This window comes from Euleptes europaea, chromosome 4 (genome assembly GCF_029931775.1).
Source record: "Euleptes europaea isolate rEulEur1 chromosome 4, rEulEur1.hap1, whole genome shotgun sequence".
NCBI classification, from domain to species: Eukaryota; Metazoa; Chordata; class Lepidosauria; order Squamata; family Sphaerodactylidae; genus Euleptes; species Euleptes europaea.
Window position 1 is genome coordinate 47,911,545 of NC_079315.1, and position 18,059 is coordinate 47,929,603.

An 18,059-nucleotide genomic window follows, 5' to 3' on the forward strand; every position below is an offset into this window, starting at 1 on the left:
GGTTTTAGCGTTCCATATATACGTGGCCAGAACTACATTTTATTCCACTGGAGATGAACTGCACACATTATTGCCACACATACTCCAACATACCTCACAGATCGTGTAGACAATTAATAAAAACCTACTAACAGTTACATATAATGTATTTATTATGGAATAAAAATGTCAAAAATACTGTGTCAATCTTATAAAAGCTTAATCTTATAAAAGCTATACAAATCAGCAGCAACAATTTATTTTGCAAGTTGCAGGACAGACTGTGGCTCATCTTTCATTGTTAAGCCATCAGCCCACCAGCCAACATTCCAAATAGTTGGCAAGGTAAGCAATTGCCGCTTTTTAGATTAAAGTAAGCATTACAACAGAACTCAACTATTTTGGAATGATGTTTTCGATAAAAGGCTTCTTGCTAACAATCCCAGCAAAAGCAAATATAAATATTCATTAAAAACACCATTTTATAAAGCCAACAAGATGTGTTGGGGGTGGGGAATAGTCATAGCTGAACAGCTTAAAATACTTAAACCTATGCAACATAGTAGGGAGACATATTCTGCAGCAAAGAAAAATAGAATTTTTATGCTATTTCTTTAAGTTTGAAAAGATGGGCAAAATGACTCAGAGGCCAACAGCTGCCACACAGAGGCAATTTCTTTACAACAACTGTCCCCATCCAGCATTACCATATCTACCACCTTACCACACAATTTTCTGTGAATGACCAGAAACCCTTTGCAATCCTGCAGCAGGTGTGGAGAAGACTGCCTTATCTGTGTGACCACAGGGAGCAATGTCGCCACACTGTGGTGCACTGATGCTAAGTAATATTAGCAACGATACTGTCCTAACTCTCCCCCCACCCCCAGTTGGTATTAGTCAATCTGCTTTCAGGTTGCTGGTGAGTTCAGGCACAATACAATTACATTCAAGATCAGTCACTGTAAAACAGTAACTAGTAGCAGCTTCAGAGAGGTGGACATTAGAGTATACAGGTATTTGGAACTAGCAATCGAATGTGCCTCTAAGGTTAGGAGCAGGAGATGGCTTTCTTCCAAGCCTTGGTGTTCCCTGAGAAGAAAAAATAAAGGGCTGTTAATTTAGGAAATAAATAAGCGTACCGTAGAAAGCCAGTGACCCTTCAGCTTACTAAATACTTCTGTTGAGTTTAAGGTTCAGTGCACCTTCACCAGCTATTGAACATATGTGCAACAGTATGAGGAATGCTGAAGAACATGGTTTCTCACATGCAAGAAGCAAACAGCAGGAATAACAGAGGATAACTCATTCCTGCAACAGGGGTGCACAAAATGCAGCCCATCAATGCCTGTCAGTGGGGCTTGCAATACTCCCTCCCCAGCAATCTGGTGATACAGAAGACAGGGCTGGACTCCAAATGGATAAAGCTCCTACGAAGGGGCCCAGCCCACCAGCGTCAGAGCAGCTGGGTGCCAAAGAAGCAACACCACAAGAGATGAGCAGAAAATCTCAGGCATGCTGCTGAAGTGCCAACACCAGGACATTTTCCCTTTAAAGTACTAACAACAAAGCATATTGCCAGTTTTCAAACAATGAAATGGCGACAGCTGAAGAGTCAACCCCCTACACTTTACAACCTTGAGGCAAACAGGCTGCATGAGTCTGCAACCTGTAATTTATCTATGGAATGACATGGTAATCTTCATCTCATCTGCTTGAGCCCTATGTGTTACCAAATCTTCAGATCCCAAACCCTGACATTTATGGAGCAAGGTACGATGATGTCATGGTGATGTCACACATTCACAATATATCCCACTAAATTCCAGTCAAGTGTGATTCTGGCCTGTGTGACTATTTGGATGGGTGCTCCTGACCTGACAGAACCTCACATTTTCCAACTTTGGATATTAAAGTGTCTAACTTGGGGGCAAGTGAGAAACCACCTTCCTTATCAGCGGTTTTTACTGCAAGGCCCTTCCTGTTCTTTCTTAAAAATCAACAGAGCTGCACTGATCTGATATGGTAAACATAAGACCAGGTGGAGGCTAAGTAAAGCCAAGGAATACAGACCAACAGACAGTTTCAAAATACTGGGGGTGAGGTGAGCTGGGATTAATGGACATTTGGTTGGAAGAGCCCACAAGTGTTGACGTATGCTGAATATGCCATGTACTCACCGGGGACTGGGTTTTGGAAAAGTTTACATGAGCGTAGAGAAGAACGGCTATATCCTTGTGACCTGCCTCAAGAGCTATTGAAAGTGCTGTGCTGCCATCCTTAAACGAAGAGAGAGATTAATGAATGCATGTCTCTCTAAACCTTTTAAATACTGCAACAACCTTCAGCTATTGCAAGATACAGAAACAAAGGTCCTGTTATTCAGCCAGCCAAGACAACGAATCCCATTTTTGTAAAGAAACAAACCATTTCATAATTAAGTGACAAACTCTGTGCTTGTGTGTTATGAGGCAATCCAACTGTCAGAGGCTTCATAATTTCTCTCAACAAGGGAGCTATATTATTGCTAAGCACACACATGAACACATGAAGCTGCCTTACACTGAATCAGACCCTTGGTCCATCAAAGTCAGTATTGTCTACTCAGACCGGCAGTGACTCTCCAGGGTCTCAGGTAGAGGTCTTTCACATCACCTACTTGCCTAGTCCCATTAATCGCAGATGCTGGGAATTGAACCTGGGACCTTCTGCATGCCAAGCAGATGCTCTACAACTGAGCCACAGCCCCACACCATCACCAGAAGAATGCTAGAAGTAATTCTATCACTTTGTTTCAGAGGGAAAAATGATATTGCTCAGGAAAGGTCGGGGGGAGGTAGAAATGTGGAGAAGAGATAAACGTTAATCAAATATGAGAATGAGCTATGGTAACTACTATTAACAGGACAACCACATTTTTAAATTTTAAATACCTCCCAGAGCAGGCTGTTCTTTACAACTATGCTTTTTGTAGATTATACATAATCTGACAAAAAGAAATAGTAGACTGCTGATGTCAGAATTACAGGGTGGATGAATGCAGTTCCCCACTGGAGGAAGAAACGGTTATAATGAAACATTTACAGATATAGATTTTATTTCAACCACAGTAAAAATTTCCTATGATACTTGCTTCAGTCCTTGCCACTTCCTCTGCTATTCTTTAGCCTTTTGTTTTCAAGAGAAACATCTATATTTAAGCACTTCATGACACAGAGATCTTGGGCACCATTATATACATGTATGATGTTAACCGTCCTGTGTCTGGCATTGCCGGAGGAGGGCGGGATATAAATTAAAGTTTATTATTATATTATTATCATTAAGACCCACTCAAGTAAAAGCAATTCAGGATGCCAGTGCAGGCAAACAATTCTCAGCTTGTTTGTGACAGTCACAAACTTGATTAATTCCCAGGGTCATGGGCTTCTTTGTTTCTCCTTGGATGCAGCACTGAAGAGACCGTTGTTAAGCCTATCTCCACTGTATCACAGCTTCTGAAGGTGTGTGTGTGAGTAAAGTGCCGTCAAGTTGTAGCTGATTTATGGTGATCCTGTAGGGTTTTCAAAGCAAGAGACGTTCAGAGGTGGTTTGCCATTCTCTGCCTCTGTGTGGGCTGAGAGAGTTCTGAGAGAACTGTGACTAGCCCAAAGTCACCCAGCAGGCTTCATGTGGAGGAGTGGGGGAAGGAACCCGGTTCTTCAGATTTACTGGGAATCTGAAGGGGACACTTTTACTAACCAAAGTTTGTTTCTTTACCAATAACTGGGATTTTAATCATATTTTAATCTTGGTTAAGAATCCCCAGTTACTGGGCTAGTAGCAAATGTCAGTTCATGAAGGTGGACTCCGATGCCACAACTTGACTCTTCTGTTATAAATCTTGGCATGCCAAGGGGAAGGCAAGCCTGGCAATTAACCACATTTGTGCCAGTCACAAACAGAGATAGGTTTGTGACATCTTAACTGAGCCAAGGAATCTTTCTGCATCAGGTGTACCCTTAAAAGCACAATGTGATTTTAAAATTACATTTATTCCACAAATCTCAAGGCAGCATACATGGGTTTCTAGGTGGTCTTCCACCCAAGTACTGATTCGACCCAAGCTTCAGCAAGGATGTTGCGTCACATGCCTTCAGACCATATCCTGGAAACTGTATATGAATGCAACATACATGTGTTTTTAAGTGTGTATCATATGAGTACTCTTGTTAGGGAACCAGGACTGGTAGAGTGGGACTGGCATTATGTAATATGCAAAACATCCCTTAACCATGCATAAGGGTGGGCAAAAGTGAAATAAGCATTAGAATTGCTGAGAAGTAAGTTATCTTACCTTTTATTGGCATTCAAGTACTGGTCATATATGTTCATATATGATGGCTAACAATACTATCACAGTGATAAGTTAACCAGGTCTTTCTGCAATGGGGATGGTGGTGGTGAAACAGTAGTTTTTCATCCAGCAAGTGTATGCAAACCAAGAGAGAGCTATCAACTGGTAGTAAGCTACTGCGACCAACCCTCCCCCCCCCAAATTCCCTACTACTAGCTATATTAGGCCTTTGGTTCAATCTATCTCTACTACCAATAGCCATATTTGTATAAAGCAGGGATGAAACCAGGAATTTGGCACTTTACTGTCAGGTGGATGTTACATAGGAATTAAATCACGCAATCCTCCACCCATCCCTCCTTCCATTATCTCTTAAGGAATATTCAGCCAAAGATAATTTAAACCAAGTACTTAGAGCCTGTGGAGATAACTTACATTGTCCTCCAGGGTTCCATTACATCCAGGTTGAGCCAGCAAGAGTTTAACTATTTCAACGTGTCCATGTTCACTAGCACACATCAAGGCAGTGGAACCCTCATCATCCTGGATGTTGACATCTGCTCCACAGGCCAGTAAAGCTTTCACCATATCTATTCGGCCATGACTCACAGCAAGCATCAGAGCAGTTTGGCCAGCCTACATACAGAAGTACATGAAGTAATTTTATCCCCGGTTCATTCTTTGGAACAAAGATTAGTGCAATAGCGTCCTGCTGAGAATGATGTCAAGAATGATTCCTCTCCTGACTTCCGGTGGTGCCGTTGGAGAGAGCACTCCATTTCCCCAGGTTGTCCTGGGAGAAATCCAAGTTTGCGTTATTTTTGGGGTACATAGATACCCCAATCCGACCCTTGCAAGTGGGTTGGAAAGCAGGAACTCCCTGCAGCCCGCAAACGCGGTTTGACCTCCTAGGTACTCTGAGGGGGCTTTTTTAAGCCCCTCGGAGTCCTAGACGCCGGTCCTGCGAGGGCACTAGGGAAGGACATCGCCAAAACGCAACTTTGGCAGCAAGCTCTACCCTCCACCGCCTTAATACCAACATAAGGACTACATAAAGAAAAGAACCTCACCTCTTGACACCCAAGTGAGTACAAAAGAACTCTTCGTCTACTTACTAGAAATTTGAACAGACGGGAGGCTGATAAGAATATTTCTGGGACCCCCACCCCTCCATAATCCGAACTGAAAAAGTTTGATCTGAGTTAGTCATCGGGATTAGCGACAGGAGCCTTATCGGATCGATCAGCCTAAACCATAACAAAGAGTCGGAAGGATACCTTTTAGACTGACAAGAATTATCACCAATGAGAAGGTCCGAAGGAAGGGGAGGGTGATTTCTCTTCCTGATTTTCCGGCGAATTCCTGCCACGTTTGCAGTAAGGGAGTGCCTGGAACGGAAGACTCTCTATAACACCCTCTCTATCATTGGAACTAAAACAACAGGAAGTAGCCGCGGGACTGAATATCCGTCGCACTCGAGTTACTTTCAAATCATTCCTGAAGGAATAACCATCGAGAAGAGGCGATAGAAGGTCTGCAGCACTAGTAACTTCCTGTTTACTTCCTGATTAATCCGATCTAGAGCGACCGAAAAAACTCACTGGTATTTTAAAACTTTAAAATGCAATTTTAAAGCCAATTTCGACTCTTTTCAACCCGAAAAAATTATTAGGCTGATCTTTGAATTATCATCTTTTAACCAGCACCTTAAAGGCCCTGTCGGTGGACATGTATTTTACCAGCTTCTTTTGAATGTAAATGTCTCGACCCCGCTCTGGCTCACTACATAGCCCTGCCTATACTAAACTAAGGGACTCTTTACAAACCTCGACCATGGAAAAAAAGTTACAGGATATGCTAACTAAACAAACTGAGGCAACAAATAAACAGTTTGAACAGATGTCTGCACAGATGGCACAGTTGACTTCTATGATGACAAATCTTGGTCAAGCATCCCAAGCTATTAATCAGAAGTTGGATGTGGTCACTGGAGACTTGAAAGAAGTAAAAACTCAAATGATTGTTATGAAGACAGATATGCAAGCGATGGATGTATCAATTAAGAAAGTGATGGATGAGCACAAGGACACAAAGAAAAAATTAACAAGCCAAGAAAAACAGATTGAAACAATACAAGCGGATCAGATGGCGGCAAAAAATCAAATGGCAATGATGGAGATGAGAGTGAAAGAGACCAACCTTCGTATACGCAATTTTCCAGATATGATGGGAGATAATAAAGAATCTGCAATACCAAATTTGGCCTACTTATTTCAGATAGATGAACAAGAATTAAAACAAGCCATTAATAGAATATACAGGATACCACTACCTGCTAGAATGAGAAGATCTAAGCCAAGAGATTTGATGATAGTGTTCTATGACACCAGAGTTAAAGACAAGATTATGAAGATTCATTATGAAAATCCAGTGTCAGCAGGAGACTCCTCTCTTATACTACTGAAGGATATTCCAAGGCATCTACTTTCACAGAGGAATAACTACAAAGACTTTGTGTCTATACTGAAAGCTAATGGCATCAAATATCGTTGGATTATGCCACAAGGTTTGGCTTTCACCTATAAGGAAGTGAAAACGACAATTCTATCCCAAGCAGATGTGGGGAAATTTTTGAGAAAATATAAAATGGACCTTAAAGAATTACCTGGAGAGAAGGAGGAAGAAGAAGAGGAAGAAGAAGAGGTACAGGGTGCAGAAGGTGGTACTAAACTATAGACTTTTTATTTTGCTAAAAAATACTACATTATGGCAAAAGCAATTTCTTGGAATGTAAATGGACTGAATGAGAAAACTAAAAGGGCCAGAATTTTCAAATATCTACAGAAATATAAATACTCCCTAATTTGCCTACAAGAAACCCATATAGCTTCAAAGCATAAAAAATACTTGGAGAAACAGGTGCTTGGACAAGCATTTATTGCTTCTGCTAAAACTAAAACAAAGGGAGTGGTAATCTATGCCCACCCCAGTCTCTGTCCAGAACTAGTATATAAAGACAATGAAGGAAGAATTGTAATTATCAGAACTAAAATATTGGGACAAAGGACAATAGTGGTTGGAATCTATGCACCCAATGAAGGGAAAAAATCCTTCTATGAAAAATTACATGACCTGATAACCCAGTACGCACAAGACCAAATTTTATTGATGGGCGACTTCAATGGAATTATTCTCCCATCTCTAGACAAAAAATCAAAAGCAAAAGATATCAATGATGGATGCTTGCCTAAAACTTTCTTTGCCATGGCTTCAGAATTAGAATTACAAGACATTTGGAGAACAATGAATACAACAGCTAAAGAATATACCTTTTATTCAGCAAGACACGATCCACACTCCAGAATCGATATGATATGGGCCAGTAAATCAATTTTCACGCAACTACGTAAAATTCATATTTTACCTAGAACTTTTTCTGATCACAATCCTGTTACCTTTGATTGGAACAATAAACAAGCATTTAGATGGCGAATGAACGATAAACTTTTAAAAGACAACAAGATACAAAAGGAATTACAGGTTTTAATGAAAGACTTTTTTGAAATTAACCTTAATGGGGAAACTTCTTTAAATACAGTTTGGGACGCATTCAAAGCTGTTCTGAGAGGTTTTATGATACAGAAACACTCGGCCTGGAAGAAGACTCAATTGCAATTTACAAACAACATACTTTGGAATTTACAAAATTTGGAGCAGAAATTGGTAATGGTAACACAGGAAGAAGAGAGAAGAGAAATTCAAATACAGATTTCTGCATCTAAACACCAATTAAATTTGGTAATAATGGAGGAAATGAATAAAAATCTGAAACTTGCTAAACAAAAGTATTTTGAATATGCAAATAAACCAGGAAAATTTTTAGCAACACAACTGAAGGACTCATTTCAAAAGAAGATTATAACAAAAATCCAAACTGCTAAAGGACCAGTTTATTCAACTTCAGAAATTCAGAAAGAATTTGTTTCATTTTACTCTAAGTTATATCAGAAAGAAAATACTCCAAAACAGAAAATAGATAAATTTCTAAACTCAATACAGATGAAAGCTTTGTCAATGACCCAGAGAGAATGTATTGAAGCTCCAGTAACAAGGGAAGAAATACAAGAAGCAATACTGAGACAAAAAACGGATAAAACACCTGGACCAGATGGAATTACTGCACTATTTTATAGAACATTTAGTGACAATTTAGTTGGATTTTTTGGTTCACTCTACAATGCAATTTTGGACGAGGGAACATCCCCGGAGACTTGGTCACACGCATTTATATCACTGATACCCAAAGAAGGAAGAGATCCAGAAAAAACATCTAATTACAGACCTATATCGCTCTTAAATGTGGATTACAAAATTTTTGCTTCGGTCTTGGCATGTAGGATAAAGCAATTTATTAAGGATCTTATACATGAGGCCCAAGCAGGTTTTATACCAGGAAGGCAAATAAAAGACAATGTAAGAATTTTACTAGATTCACTGGAATATTATGACCATAACATTCAACAAACTGCGGCTTTTGTATTTTTGGATGCAGAAAAAGCCTTTGATATGGTCTCTTGGAACTTTTTGAAACGGATTTTGGATAAATTGAATTTTGGAGATCGTTTTCAGAAAGGTATATCGGCTATTTATACCTCCCAACAAGCTAAAATTTTGGTTAATGAATCAATGTCAGATAACTGCCAAATCACGAAAGGGACTAGACAGGGATGTCCCTTGTCTCCACTTTTATTTTTGTTGGTGTTGGAACCGCTATGTGTGAAACTAAGAAGTATGGAGGACATCCGCGGGCTAAGAATTAAAAAACATGAATTTAAGTTGAGAGCATTCGCGGATGACCTACTGCTAATTTTGGAAAACCCAACACAGTCAATGAATATACTTCAGGAGACTTTGGATGATTTTGGAAAAGTATCAGGCTTTAAAGTGAATCAAGAAAAAACAAAGATAATATTTAAAAATTTATCGGAAATACAACAACAGGAATTTATATCATATACTGGCTGGGAGAAAGCTAACAAAGTTAAATACCTGGGAATTTGGATCACTGCAAAGAATAAAGATCTGTTAACCAACAATTACCTCAAGTTATGGGGTAAGATTAAAACGGATATGATTATATGGTCAAACAAAAAATTGTCATTAATGGGACGTATCTCAACGATCCAAATGAATGTCTTACCGAGGATGCTCTTCTTATTCCAAAATTTACCAATAATATCACAAACAAAATATTTTGAAACTTGGAGGAAAGACATCTCAAACTTCATCTGGCAAGGAAAAAAACCAAGGACTGCTTATAAATACTTGGTGGATCTAAAAACTAGAGGAGGTTTAGCACTGCCTAACTTTCAACTCTATGCTGAAGCGGTAGCTTTAGTATGGCTAAAAGACTGGATGAATTTGTCAAATGTACGTTTGCTAGACTTGGAAGGTTATAATAACTTAAGTGGATGGCATGGTTATTTGTGGTATGATAAAATTAAATTACAAGCAACATTCCGTAATCATATAATCAAGTCCTCTCTACTTCGTATTTGGATGAGATATAAACACATTTTGGAACCAGAAACACCGATGTGGATATCGCCCCAAGAAATGCTAACTTTGCGCCCACTTAGACCAGACAAATTTATTACTTATCAAGATCTAATTAATTGGGAAGGAAAGAAATGCTCACTAAAAGACTTTCAACTGCTTAAGGATGATTTACAATGGCTTCAATATTACCAAATCAAATCAGTTTTTGTACAAGATGCAAAAAAAGGTTTCTCTAAAGAAAAATCTCCTTTTCAAAGGATTCTACTAGACAATAATACAAAGCTGATTTCTAAAATGTATAATCTCCTTTTAATAATATACTGTGAGCAGGACACGATTAAACCAACTATGATCGATTGGGCTCAAAATGTGGGACATGATATTGTTTTAAATAAATGGGAAAGATTATGGTCTAAAGATTTAAAAGGAATAAAAGCACAGTCAGTGCGAGAAAACATCTATAAAATGATGTATAGATGGTATCTAACACCCAAGAAAATTGCAAAGATTTATAAAACGATGTCCCCTACTTGTTGGAAATGTAACAAAGAAATTGGTTCCTTTTATCACATGTGGTGGACCTGTGACAAAGCCAAAGACTTCTGGGACATGATTTATAACGAACTGAGATTAATACTACAAAAGAACATATCCAAAACACCAGAAATGATGTTATTGAGTATGATTCCTGACGACTTAGCAACACAAAGAACCTTTTTGATATATGCCACAACAGCTGCGAGACTGCTTTATGCAGCGAAATGGAAAGGGCTAGAAACTCCAGAGAAAAAAGACTGGATTGTTAAAATGTTTGAAGTGGCAGAAATGGCAAAACTCACAGCTATTCTAAATGAAGAAAATGACGTTCGGTTTTTGGGGGAATGGGGGGCGTGGATGCATTATTGTGAATATGAGTTAAAATTGGGAAGAATGGAAGAATATTTTCTAATCTGATCCAGAGGATTATTTTTGATTTTTTTTTTTATATTGAATAAGCATAATTATATTTACTAACAGATTATGGTTTTTTATATATGGTATCGATATTTTATCAAGATTAGATTACCTATGACGGGAGGAACTTTTTATCAAGAGGCAGATAGAGGTGATGGGGAAGTCAAAAAATTTTCCATTTCTTTTTTTTCTTTTTTCTTTTCTCTTTTTTATTATATGATATGGAATTATAACAACTTTAGGTTAGAATTGAAATTCGATATTGTTATAGATGTTGTTTAATGCAATGGAAAATTTCTATCATAAAACCCAATAAAATTTATATAAAAAAAGAAAAAAAAAGAATGATTCCTCTCCTTCCTGGCTGCAATCACTTCTCCGTTGGCAGTTGCCTTCCCCTTCTTTCATTTTCACTTCCTGGCTATAGTCGCTACTGTCAATGTCTCCTCCTCCTCCTGGGCACTCCTGGGTCTCCAAGGCCCAGCACCAAAGTTCTAGGCAGGTTGCTTGATGTGCATTGTGGTTTCTACACCAACTCACAATGGCAATCAAACTCTGGCCAGCATTTTTCCTACCTCTGTGCATGCAAAGATATGACTGGTTGTTGTTGTTTTTAAACACATACACACCATTATGGGGGGACAATTACAGATTTTTCTGCAAACCTGAGGAAACCCCAGATTTTCAGAATACCCATTAGTAGTCATGGCTGGCCCTGTTGCACTGATTTTCACTATCTGCATGAGGAACAGTAATAGCCAGTTTCTGTATGCACACTCCCCAAACAAACAAACAAACAAACAAACAAAAAGCGAGTCTATTAGAGAAACGTACAGTGAAGACAGACATAATATCAAAAGATGCCCCCTCAGCTCATCTTCACATCTAAAATTACAGATATACCCCACAAATCAAACGCCAGCTCAGCCATCAGCCTTGTCTTCAAACCATGCTTGAGGCAGGCTATCTACATCTTATCTGCAAAACCATAAAACACATTCCTCAGTTCACATAACGCCTTAGAAAACTTTTTTAGAAAATGCAAAACAAGGATTGAGGCTTCTTGAAGATATCAAGGTGGTGTACAGCCATATTCTGCTTGCAATTTACAGAATCGCTTTGATCAGAGTTTAGCTGTGAAGAGTTTGAACTAAATGCAATGAGGGCACTTCCAGAACAGAGCAGTAGAGGTCTAACTCTATTAACAAAACAAACCACAAATTAAGCATGCTGCAAGTTATGAATAGGTCTATTCATTTTCTCCAGAAAATACAGAGAGAAAACAAGTGAGCTGTGAATGAAATTTGCAGATCATGTTTACATCTTCTCCCAAGATTGTGTTTTAGGAGCAACACTTAAAAATACACACACAGATAAAAGAAAACAGAGACTTCTTACCTGCTGGTACTTCTTATAAATTCAGCATTTGCTCATAAATAATATAATTAAAGTGTTCTAAAAATAATTTCAGTTATCACAATATGCCAGTGAGATGTACAAATCAACTTTGTACAAGATAATTACTCTGGCTATTATTATAAAATAGGGCACCATGACTGAAAAGCAGTTGAAAATCAATCTAACAAAGTGGATTGGAATTAATTCTTAGATGCATTTGTCTCCTAGCCATCATAACATACTTAAAACCAACCCTCTCTATCTTCTATGAAAGTCTGTCAATTGGTATGAATGATCTGCATTCAGCAGTACCAACCTGACTAGCTTTAGCATTCACATCTCCACAGGCAAAGAGCTCTTCCACTATTCTCATGTCTTTCGCAGCCTCCACAGCTGCAAGAGCAGCCAGCATAATGGGGGTATACCCAGCCTTGTTCTGGTGATTTACATTGCAGACATCTGCAGAGGGATAGATGAGAGAGTCTGGTCAGGAAGTTGGAAGCCAAGAAGCACCAATTGTGCAAAAGAACTGAATAAACTGTTATTAGAGCAGCCTTTTGGATCCACAGTAATTGTTTAACATAATGACAATGATTCAGAAGAACTTCCAAAGGGGAAAAGGGGAGGGGAGGATGTTCTTGAGCCAAGTAAAGAAAACAACTCTTTTCATTGGATGCATGACAGAAGAGCACAAAGCCATGTTTCAGACAACTGCTAAGGCACAGTTAAATTTAAAGGCAACAGTTAAACAATTCTATGAATAGAACTACCGACAGAATCAACTTTTGGCCAAAGTTTCAGGTTATGTAGTGGGAAAGCTTAAGATTTATTATAGGAAACATCAAAACAGTAAAATGCTGGCTGAAAAGTACAAGTTTTGCCTTTGCTTAAGAACACACACACAAAGAACTGCATAATCGTTTTTATAACTCTTTATTTTAAGTTTAATTTATATCAACAACAGCAACGAAATAAAAATACAACAGCAGTAGGTTAAACGGAACCTTGACTACTTACCATGAGGGTTTCTTCTGCTCTGAGGCATAAGGGCATCTTGCAACTTCAGGTGATTCCCACTGCATGCCCAGGGAGGCAGGACCAAATTTTCACTTCCTGTCTTCCTGGGCGGGAATTGCCCAGAAGCTCAGTTTTATACTTCCCAAGCTAATTCAGACAGGAAGAAGGAACCATGCAACAATATATAACTAGGAAAAACGGCAAGAACAACAGTGCCAAACAAGAAGAACAAACACATAACGTCTGAAGCCATAACTGTAATAAACAAGGAGCAGAGGCTCCTGAGTCAAGTAAGGGAATTAGAGAGGATTAGGGAGGAAGGTAAGGAATCCTTTTCCTAGTAATCATTATTCGATAGAAGTCTTCCTTCCTATTCTTACGTGTACATCTTACAATGGTGTTGTTGTATCCATGTCACCTCTTCTTCTTGTGGGCAGGCAAGATGCCCTTATGCCTCAGAGCAGAAGGAACCCTCACAGTAAGTAATCAAGGTTCCATTCTCTGAGGGAAGAACATCTTGCAACTCTGGGATCTCTAAGAGCTTCCGGAATTGGGTGGGTTTTAGTTGTCTCCCAAAACATATTGCAACACTTTCCGGCTGAAAGCCGCATCAGCAGAGGCAAATGAGTTGATCTTGTAATGCCTGATGAAAGTGGAGACCGAAGACCAGGTGGCTGCTCTGCAGATGTCTTTCACTGTGGCTTGTTTGTCAAAGGCTGCAGAGGTCACCACACTTCTAACTGAATGTGCCGTGATATCCTCTGGAACCGGAGCTTTACTTGACTTGTAGGCTTGGACAATACACTGACAAATGGAACAACTCAAGGCAGCTCTAGATGACTTCTTTCCCTTATTGGGGTTGTTTAGAGTGATGAAGAGAGCATCAGATTTTCTGATGGATGCCTTGCAGCTAACATACACCTGCAGCTAATGTACAATACCGTGCAGCTAATGTACATGTGCGGCTAATGTGCAATATATTGACAAATGGAATAACTCAAGGCAGCTCTAGATGACTTCTTTTCCTTGTTGGGGTTGTTTACAGAGATGAAGAGAGAATCGGATTTTCTGATGGATGCTGTGCGGCTAATGTACACCCTGAGGGTTCTGTGCAGGTCCTTCTCGCCAGAAGGAATCTGGCGAGAAGGACCACTTTGTCTTTATGGGTCCCCACCCCTGTAAAGGAGGCTTTCATAGCTGCTTTGGTAGGCCACAAATTGCCTGGTCTCTGGAAGTCAGATTGGGCTTCCCTTTCTGAGGGCTCTCTGCATTGGTGGGGAGGAAGGCAGTGCTTCATGGAGAGCCTGGGTTGTCTGGCTGGAAGGGAGCGGAGCCAGGGGCAGTCAGGGTTTGTATTGCCTGAAGTTGTCTCTCCACGGCCATATTAACAATAGCCAACACCTCCGCCTGGGTGACTGGCTTCCCGCTCGTATCTTGCTTGAACAGGGAGGGGTTAACATTACCTGCCATAGTCTGGAGAGCCAAATCTTCCTCGGTGGTCTCCCTCTCACCAGCTGGCAGAGGAGGTGAGAGGGAGACCACCGGCTGGCAGAGGAGGTTGCACCGGCTGGCAGAGGAGGCTGCTCCTTCATCATGGTGCTGATTCGCACCTTTTTTGTGGGGCTCTTCAGACCATGTTTTCTTGGCTGTGTCAGTCGCCCCAACCTCCTCCGACTCTGTGGTACCGCGTTTGAGGCCTTTAGAGTGCTCCTCTGCTGAATGCCCTGCCGAAGAGACGAGGGCTGCATCGTAGTCCTCAACTGCAGGGAACCCATCTTTGGCGTTTCTTCCCCGGGACACCATTTTCTCATGGGAGGGGTGAGAAGCAAGGCGAAGGAATTAAAGTGGGAGAAAGCACGTCTTTTTTTTAAAGATAGGAACAAGTAGAACAAGTAGAAAAAGACTGTAGACAGATAAGAAGACAAAAAAGGAAAGGTTCCCTAAGAGCTACTGAAGGCAAGCATGGAGCTGCTCATGACGCTGCTCTCGGCTAAGGCAGGACGGAAACTGAGCTTCTGGGCAGTTCCCGCTCAGGAAGGCAGGAAGTGAAGATTCGGTCCTTCCTCCCTGGGCACACAGTGTGAATCACCTGAAGTTGCAAGATGCCCTTCCCTCAGAACAAGAACATCCTTGTACTGTCAAGGTATGTTCCACTACTTGGGCTATTATACATTGGTGCTTTTTAAAGAAATCATACCATTTGTTGTATTCACTTAGCATAACTTAATAAATGCAAATCATACGTTTCATAGGCATGGTTTACTTCGTGATGCCCGCTTCTCCACATATACTAGAAAAGGCAGCCATCTATTTTAAAAGTTCGTAGAGTAAGTTATTTGCTACTTTGAGTTGTGCAGATATCTTATCTAAAATTAAAAGATTCCACACCTTCTCATACCGCTGCCCAGTGGAAGGCATCTTAGCTTTTTTTCCAGTATGAGGCAATCAGAAATTTTGCTGCCAGTAGTAGTATTGGAATCAGTTTTTGGGTAGAGCGTTGTTGTATATCAAATTTTTCTAGTAAAACAATGAAGGCATCATGAAGAACTTTGTATTGTGTGATTAAGTCTCTCTCTCTCAAGATCTTGTCCCAAAATAAGATAACCAGCAGCAGTGCAGAAAATTAGCTGGGTTGTCACAGCCTTTCCAGCATACACCTGAGTGCCCTGGTATGATATCATGAAGATGAGAGGGCGCGAGATACCACTGGCTCATGATTTTACAAGCTAGTTCTGTAATGTTGGTAGAAGCTGATTTAATAAGGTACATCTTCCAAATAGATGTCCAGTCGCTCTCAGAGATATTAGAACTGATTTCTCTCTTCCACTTCTTAGTATATGAAGGAGTCAAAGGAGAGTTATCTTTAAAAATTTTGTATAAAGTTGAAATAATACCTTTACAATAAGTTTCTCTATTCAGTATCAGTGCCTCAAATGTTGTCAACGGTCTAGTAATACTTTGTTGGATAGCTTGTGTATGGAACAAATGCAATAACTGCAGATATTGAAACCAATAAATTTTACTTTCACCATGATGCCTTCTACCATGATGTCTAATTACCTACTTTTTAATGTACCCTTTTCAGACAAGTCTTTTAATTTACAGATGCTTCTTTCTTTCCCCCCCAAGTATATAGAGGCTTATTTCCTGTCCAGGTGGGAAGAAGGTTTGGCCAGTTATTGTAGAAGCCGGTGACATTTCTGGAGCCAAGACTTTCCTTCTATTATCCCAGATTTGCAGTGTAGCTGTAAGAAAGGGGTTCTGCTTTATTCCTTTTGGTCTTACTGAGTTTGTTTGCCACACCATGTCTTCTAGGGAGACTTCGGGGCTATAGCTCTGTTTTATCTGAAGCCATGGTGAACTATTGCTAGGTGTTAGGTCTGGTTGCTAAGAGTGCAGTGAATATTTGCGAGTCTTGATTTAGAAGGGAGATTAGACGGTAGGAAGATGCTGAAGTTGCATCTCTACCTTCTTTTTTCAGAACAATTATTCTTGCTTCTTTCCATGTTTGTGGGATTATACCTTTTTGCATGATCTCATTTAATGTAGTTACTAACGGTTTAGCTAACTGATCTTTAATTTTTTTGTAAAATTCAGCTGTAAACCCATCTCTTTCAGGAGTTTTATTACATTAGAGACTTTTTATTGTGGTTTTAATTTCCTCTTCAGGGATTGGGGCATCTAAATATTCCTTGTGCTCTATTTTTAGTTTATGCTTAGTATGTTTCAACAAGAATTGTTCAATATCTGTTACACTAGGATGTTCAGATGTATACAGATGTGAATAGTAGTCTGCAAAAACATTGGCTATTTCTTTATCACTAAATTTTAAAAAGCAATTAGAGTCTTTTATCTTTCCAATTTAGTTAATTCCTTGCCTTTGGGCTACCCTTCTGGCTAACAATTTACTGGCTCTTGGCCCTTTTCCCCAATAGCTTTGCTTTAAATAGAGTAATTATTTTTATTTTTTGTTGGTCTCCAGGAGGTCTAATTTGTTTTTTTCCTGATATAGTTTCGAGAGTGTTTTTTTACTACTGGTTTGTTTATGTTTAAATTCTAAAACTTGGCTGTTTTGGATTAGTTCATTTCTTTCCTTTTCTCTCTGTTTTTTTGCAGCCTGATGCTAATGAGACGACTTTCCCTTAAAGTACTGATTTAAATGCATCTCATACTACTGAGGGAATCACCCCACAGTCTTCATTATACCTGAACTATTCTGTGATTTCTGAACTAACATCTTGAACCACCTTTTCATTCAATAAAAGCAAATTATTCAACTTCCAATTGGGTCCTTTTCCACCATTTTCTTTCCCAGACAGCAATCAGGATACCCATGCATAGTCTGACCATGCTTTAACATCAATATCAGCTTGTACCATTTGAGAGGCTGAATAATAGGATGCAAGGATCAGGTGTATTCTGGTGTGGATATTGTGTACAGGGGAGTAAAATGCCATAGAGTTTTCTCCAGACATCAAAAAGACAGATATTTCTTAAGATCTTGGATAGAGAAGTTTCATTATCTCCTCGAGTACCTCTCAGATTAGATTTAGACCTGTCCAAGCTTACACTGGAAGCATAATTAAAGTCACCACCTACACTTACCTCCCCATTTTTAAAGGAGTCAAGTTTAGATAGTGTGGTGGTAATGAAATCTATCTGTTTTGAGTTGGGAGAGTAAAGGGAGCATAAGGTCAGATTGTTGTCATTTTGCTTACTTTTCACAAAAATATATCTACCCTGTTTATCTATTATAACATCCTGAACTTGAAAATTAAAATTTCTGGAGATTGCAAGAAGGTGCAATGACTAAGCT

The 18,059-nt window shown here is 39.5% G+C and overlaps 1 protein-coding gene across 2 annotated transcripts in view; it reads right to left on the reverse strand.

Annotated features, from left to right (window-relative positions):
- Positions 1 to 804: 804 nt before the first annotated feature.
- Positions 805 to 18,059, reverse strand: part of KANK1 (KN motif and ankyrin repeat domains 1) — a 38,272-nt gene continuing 21,017 nt past the window's right edge. For both annotated transcript variants that reach the window (XM_056847978.1, XM_056847977.1), the window contains 4 exons: positions 12,543 to 12,685; positions 4,751 to 4,951; positions 2,160 to 2,258; positions 805 to 1,071 (listed from right to left, as the gene is read on the reverse strand). In XM_056847978.1, the coding sequence (XP_056703956.1) occupies positions 1,006 to 1,071; positions 2,160 to 2,258; positions 4,751 to 4,951; positions 12,543 to 12,685 (509 nt within the window). In that variant the 3' untranslated portion in view covers positions 805 to 1,005. The remainder of the gene's footprint in view (positions 1,072 to 2,159; positions 2,259 to 4,750; positions 4,952 to 12,542; positions 12,686 to 18,059) is intronic.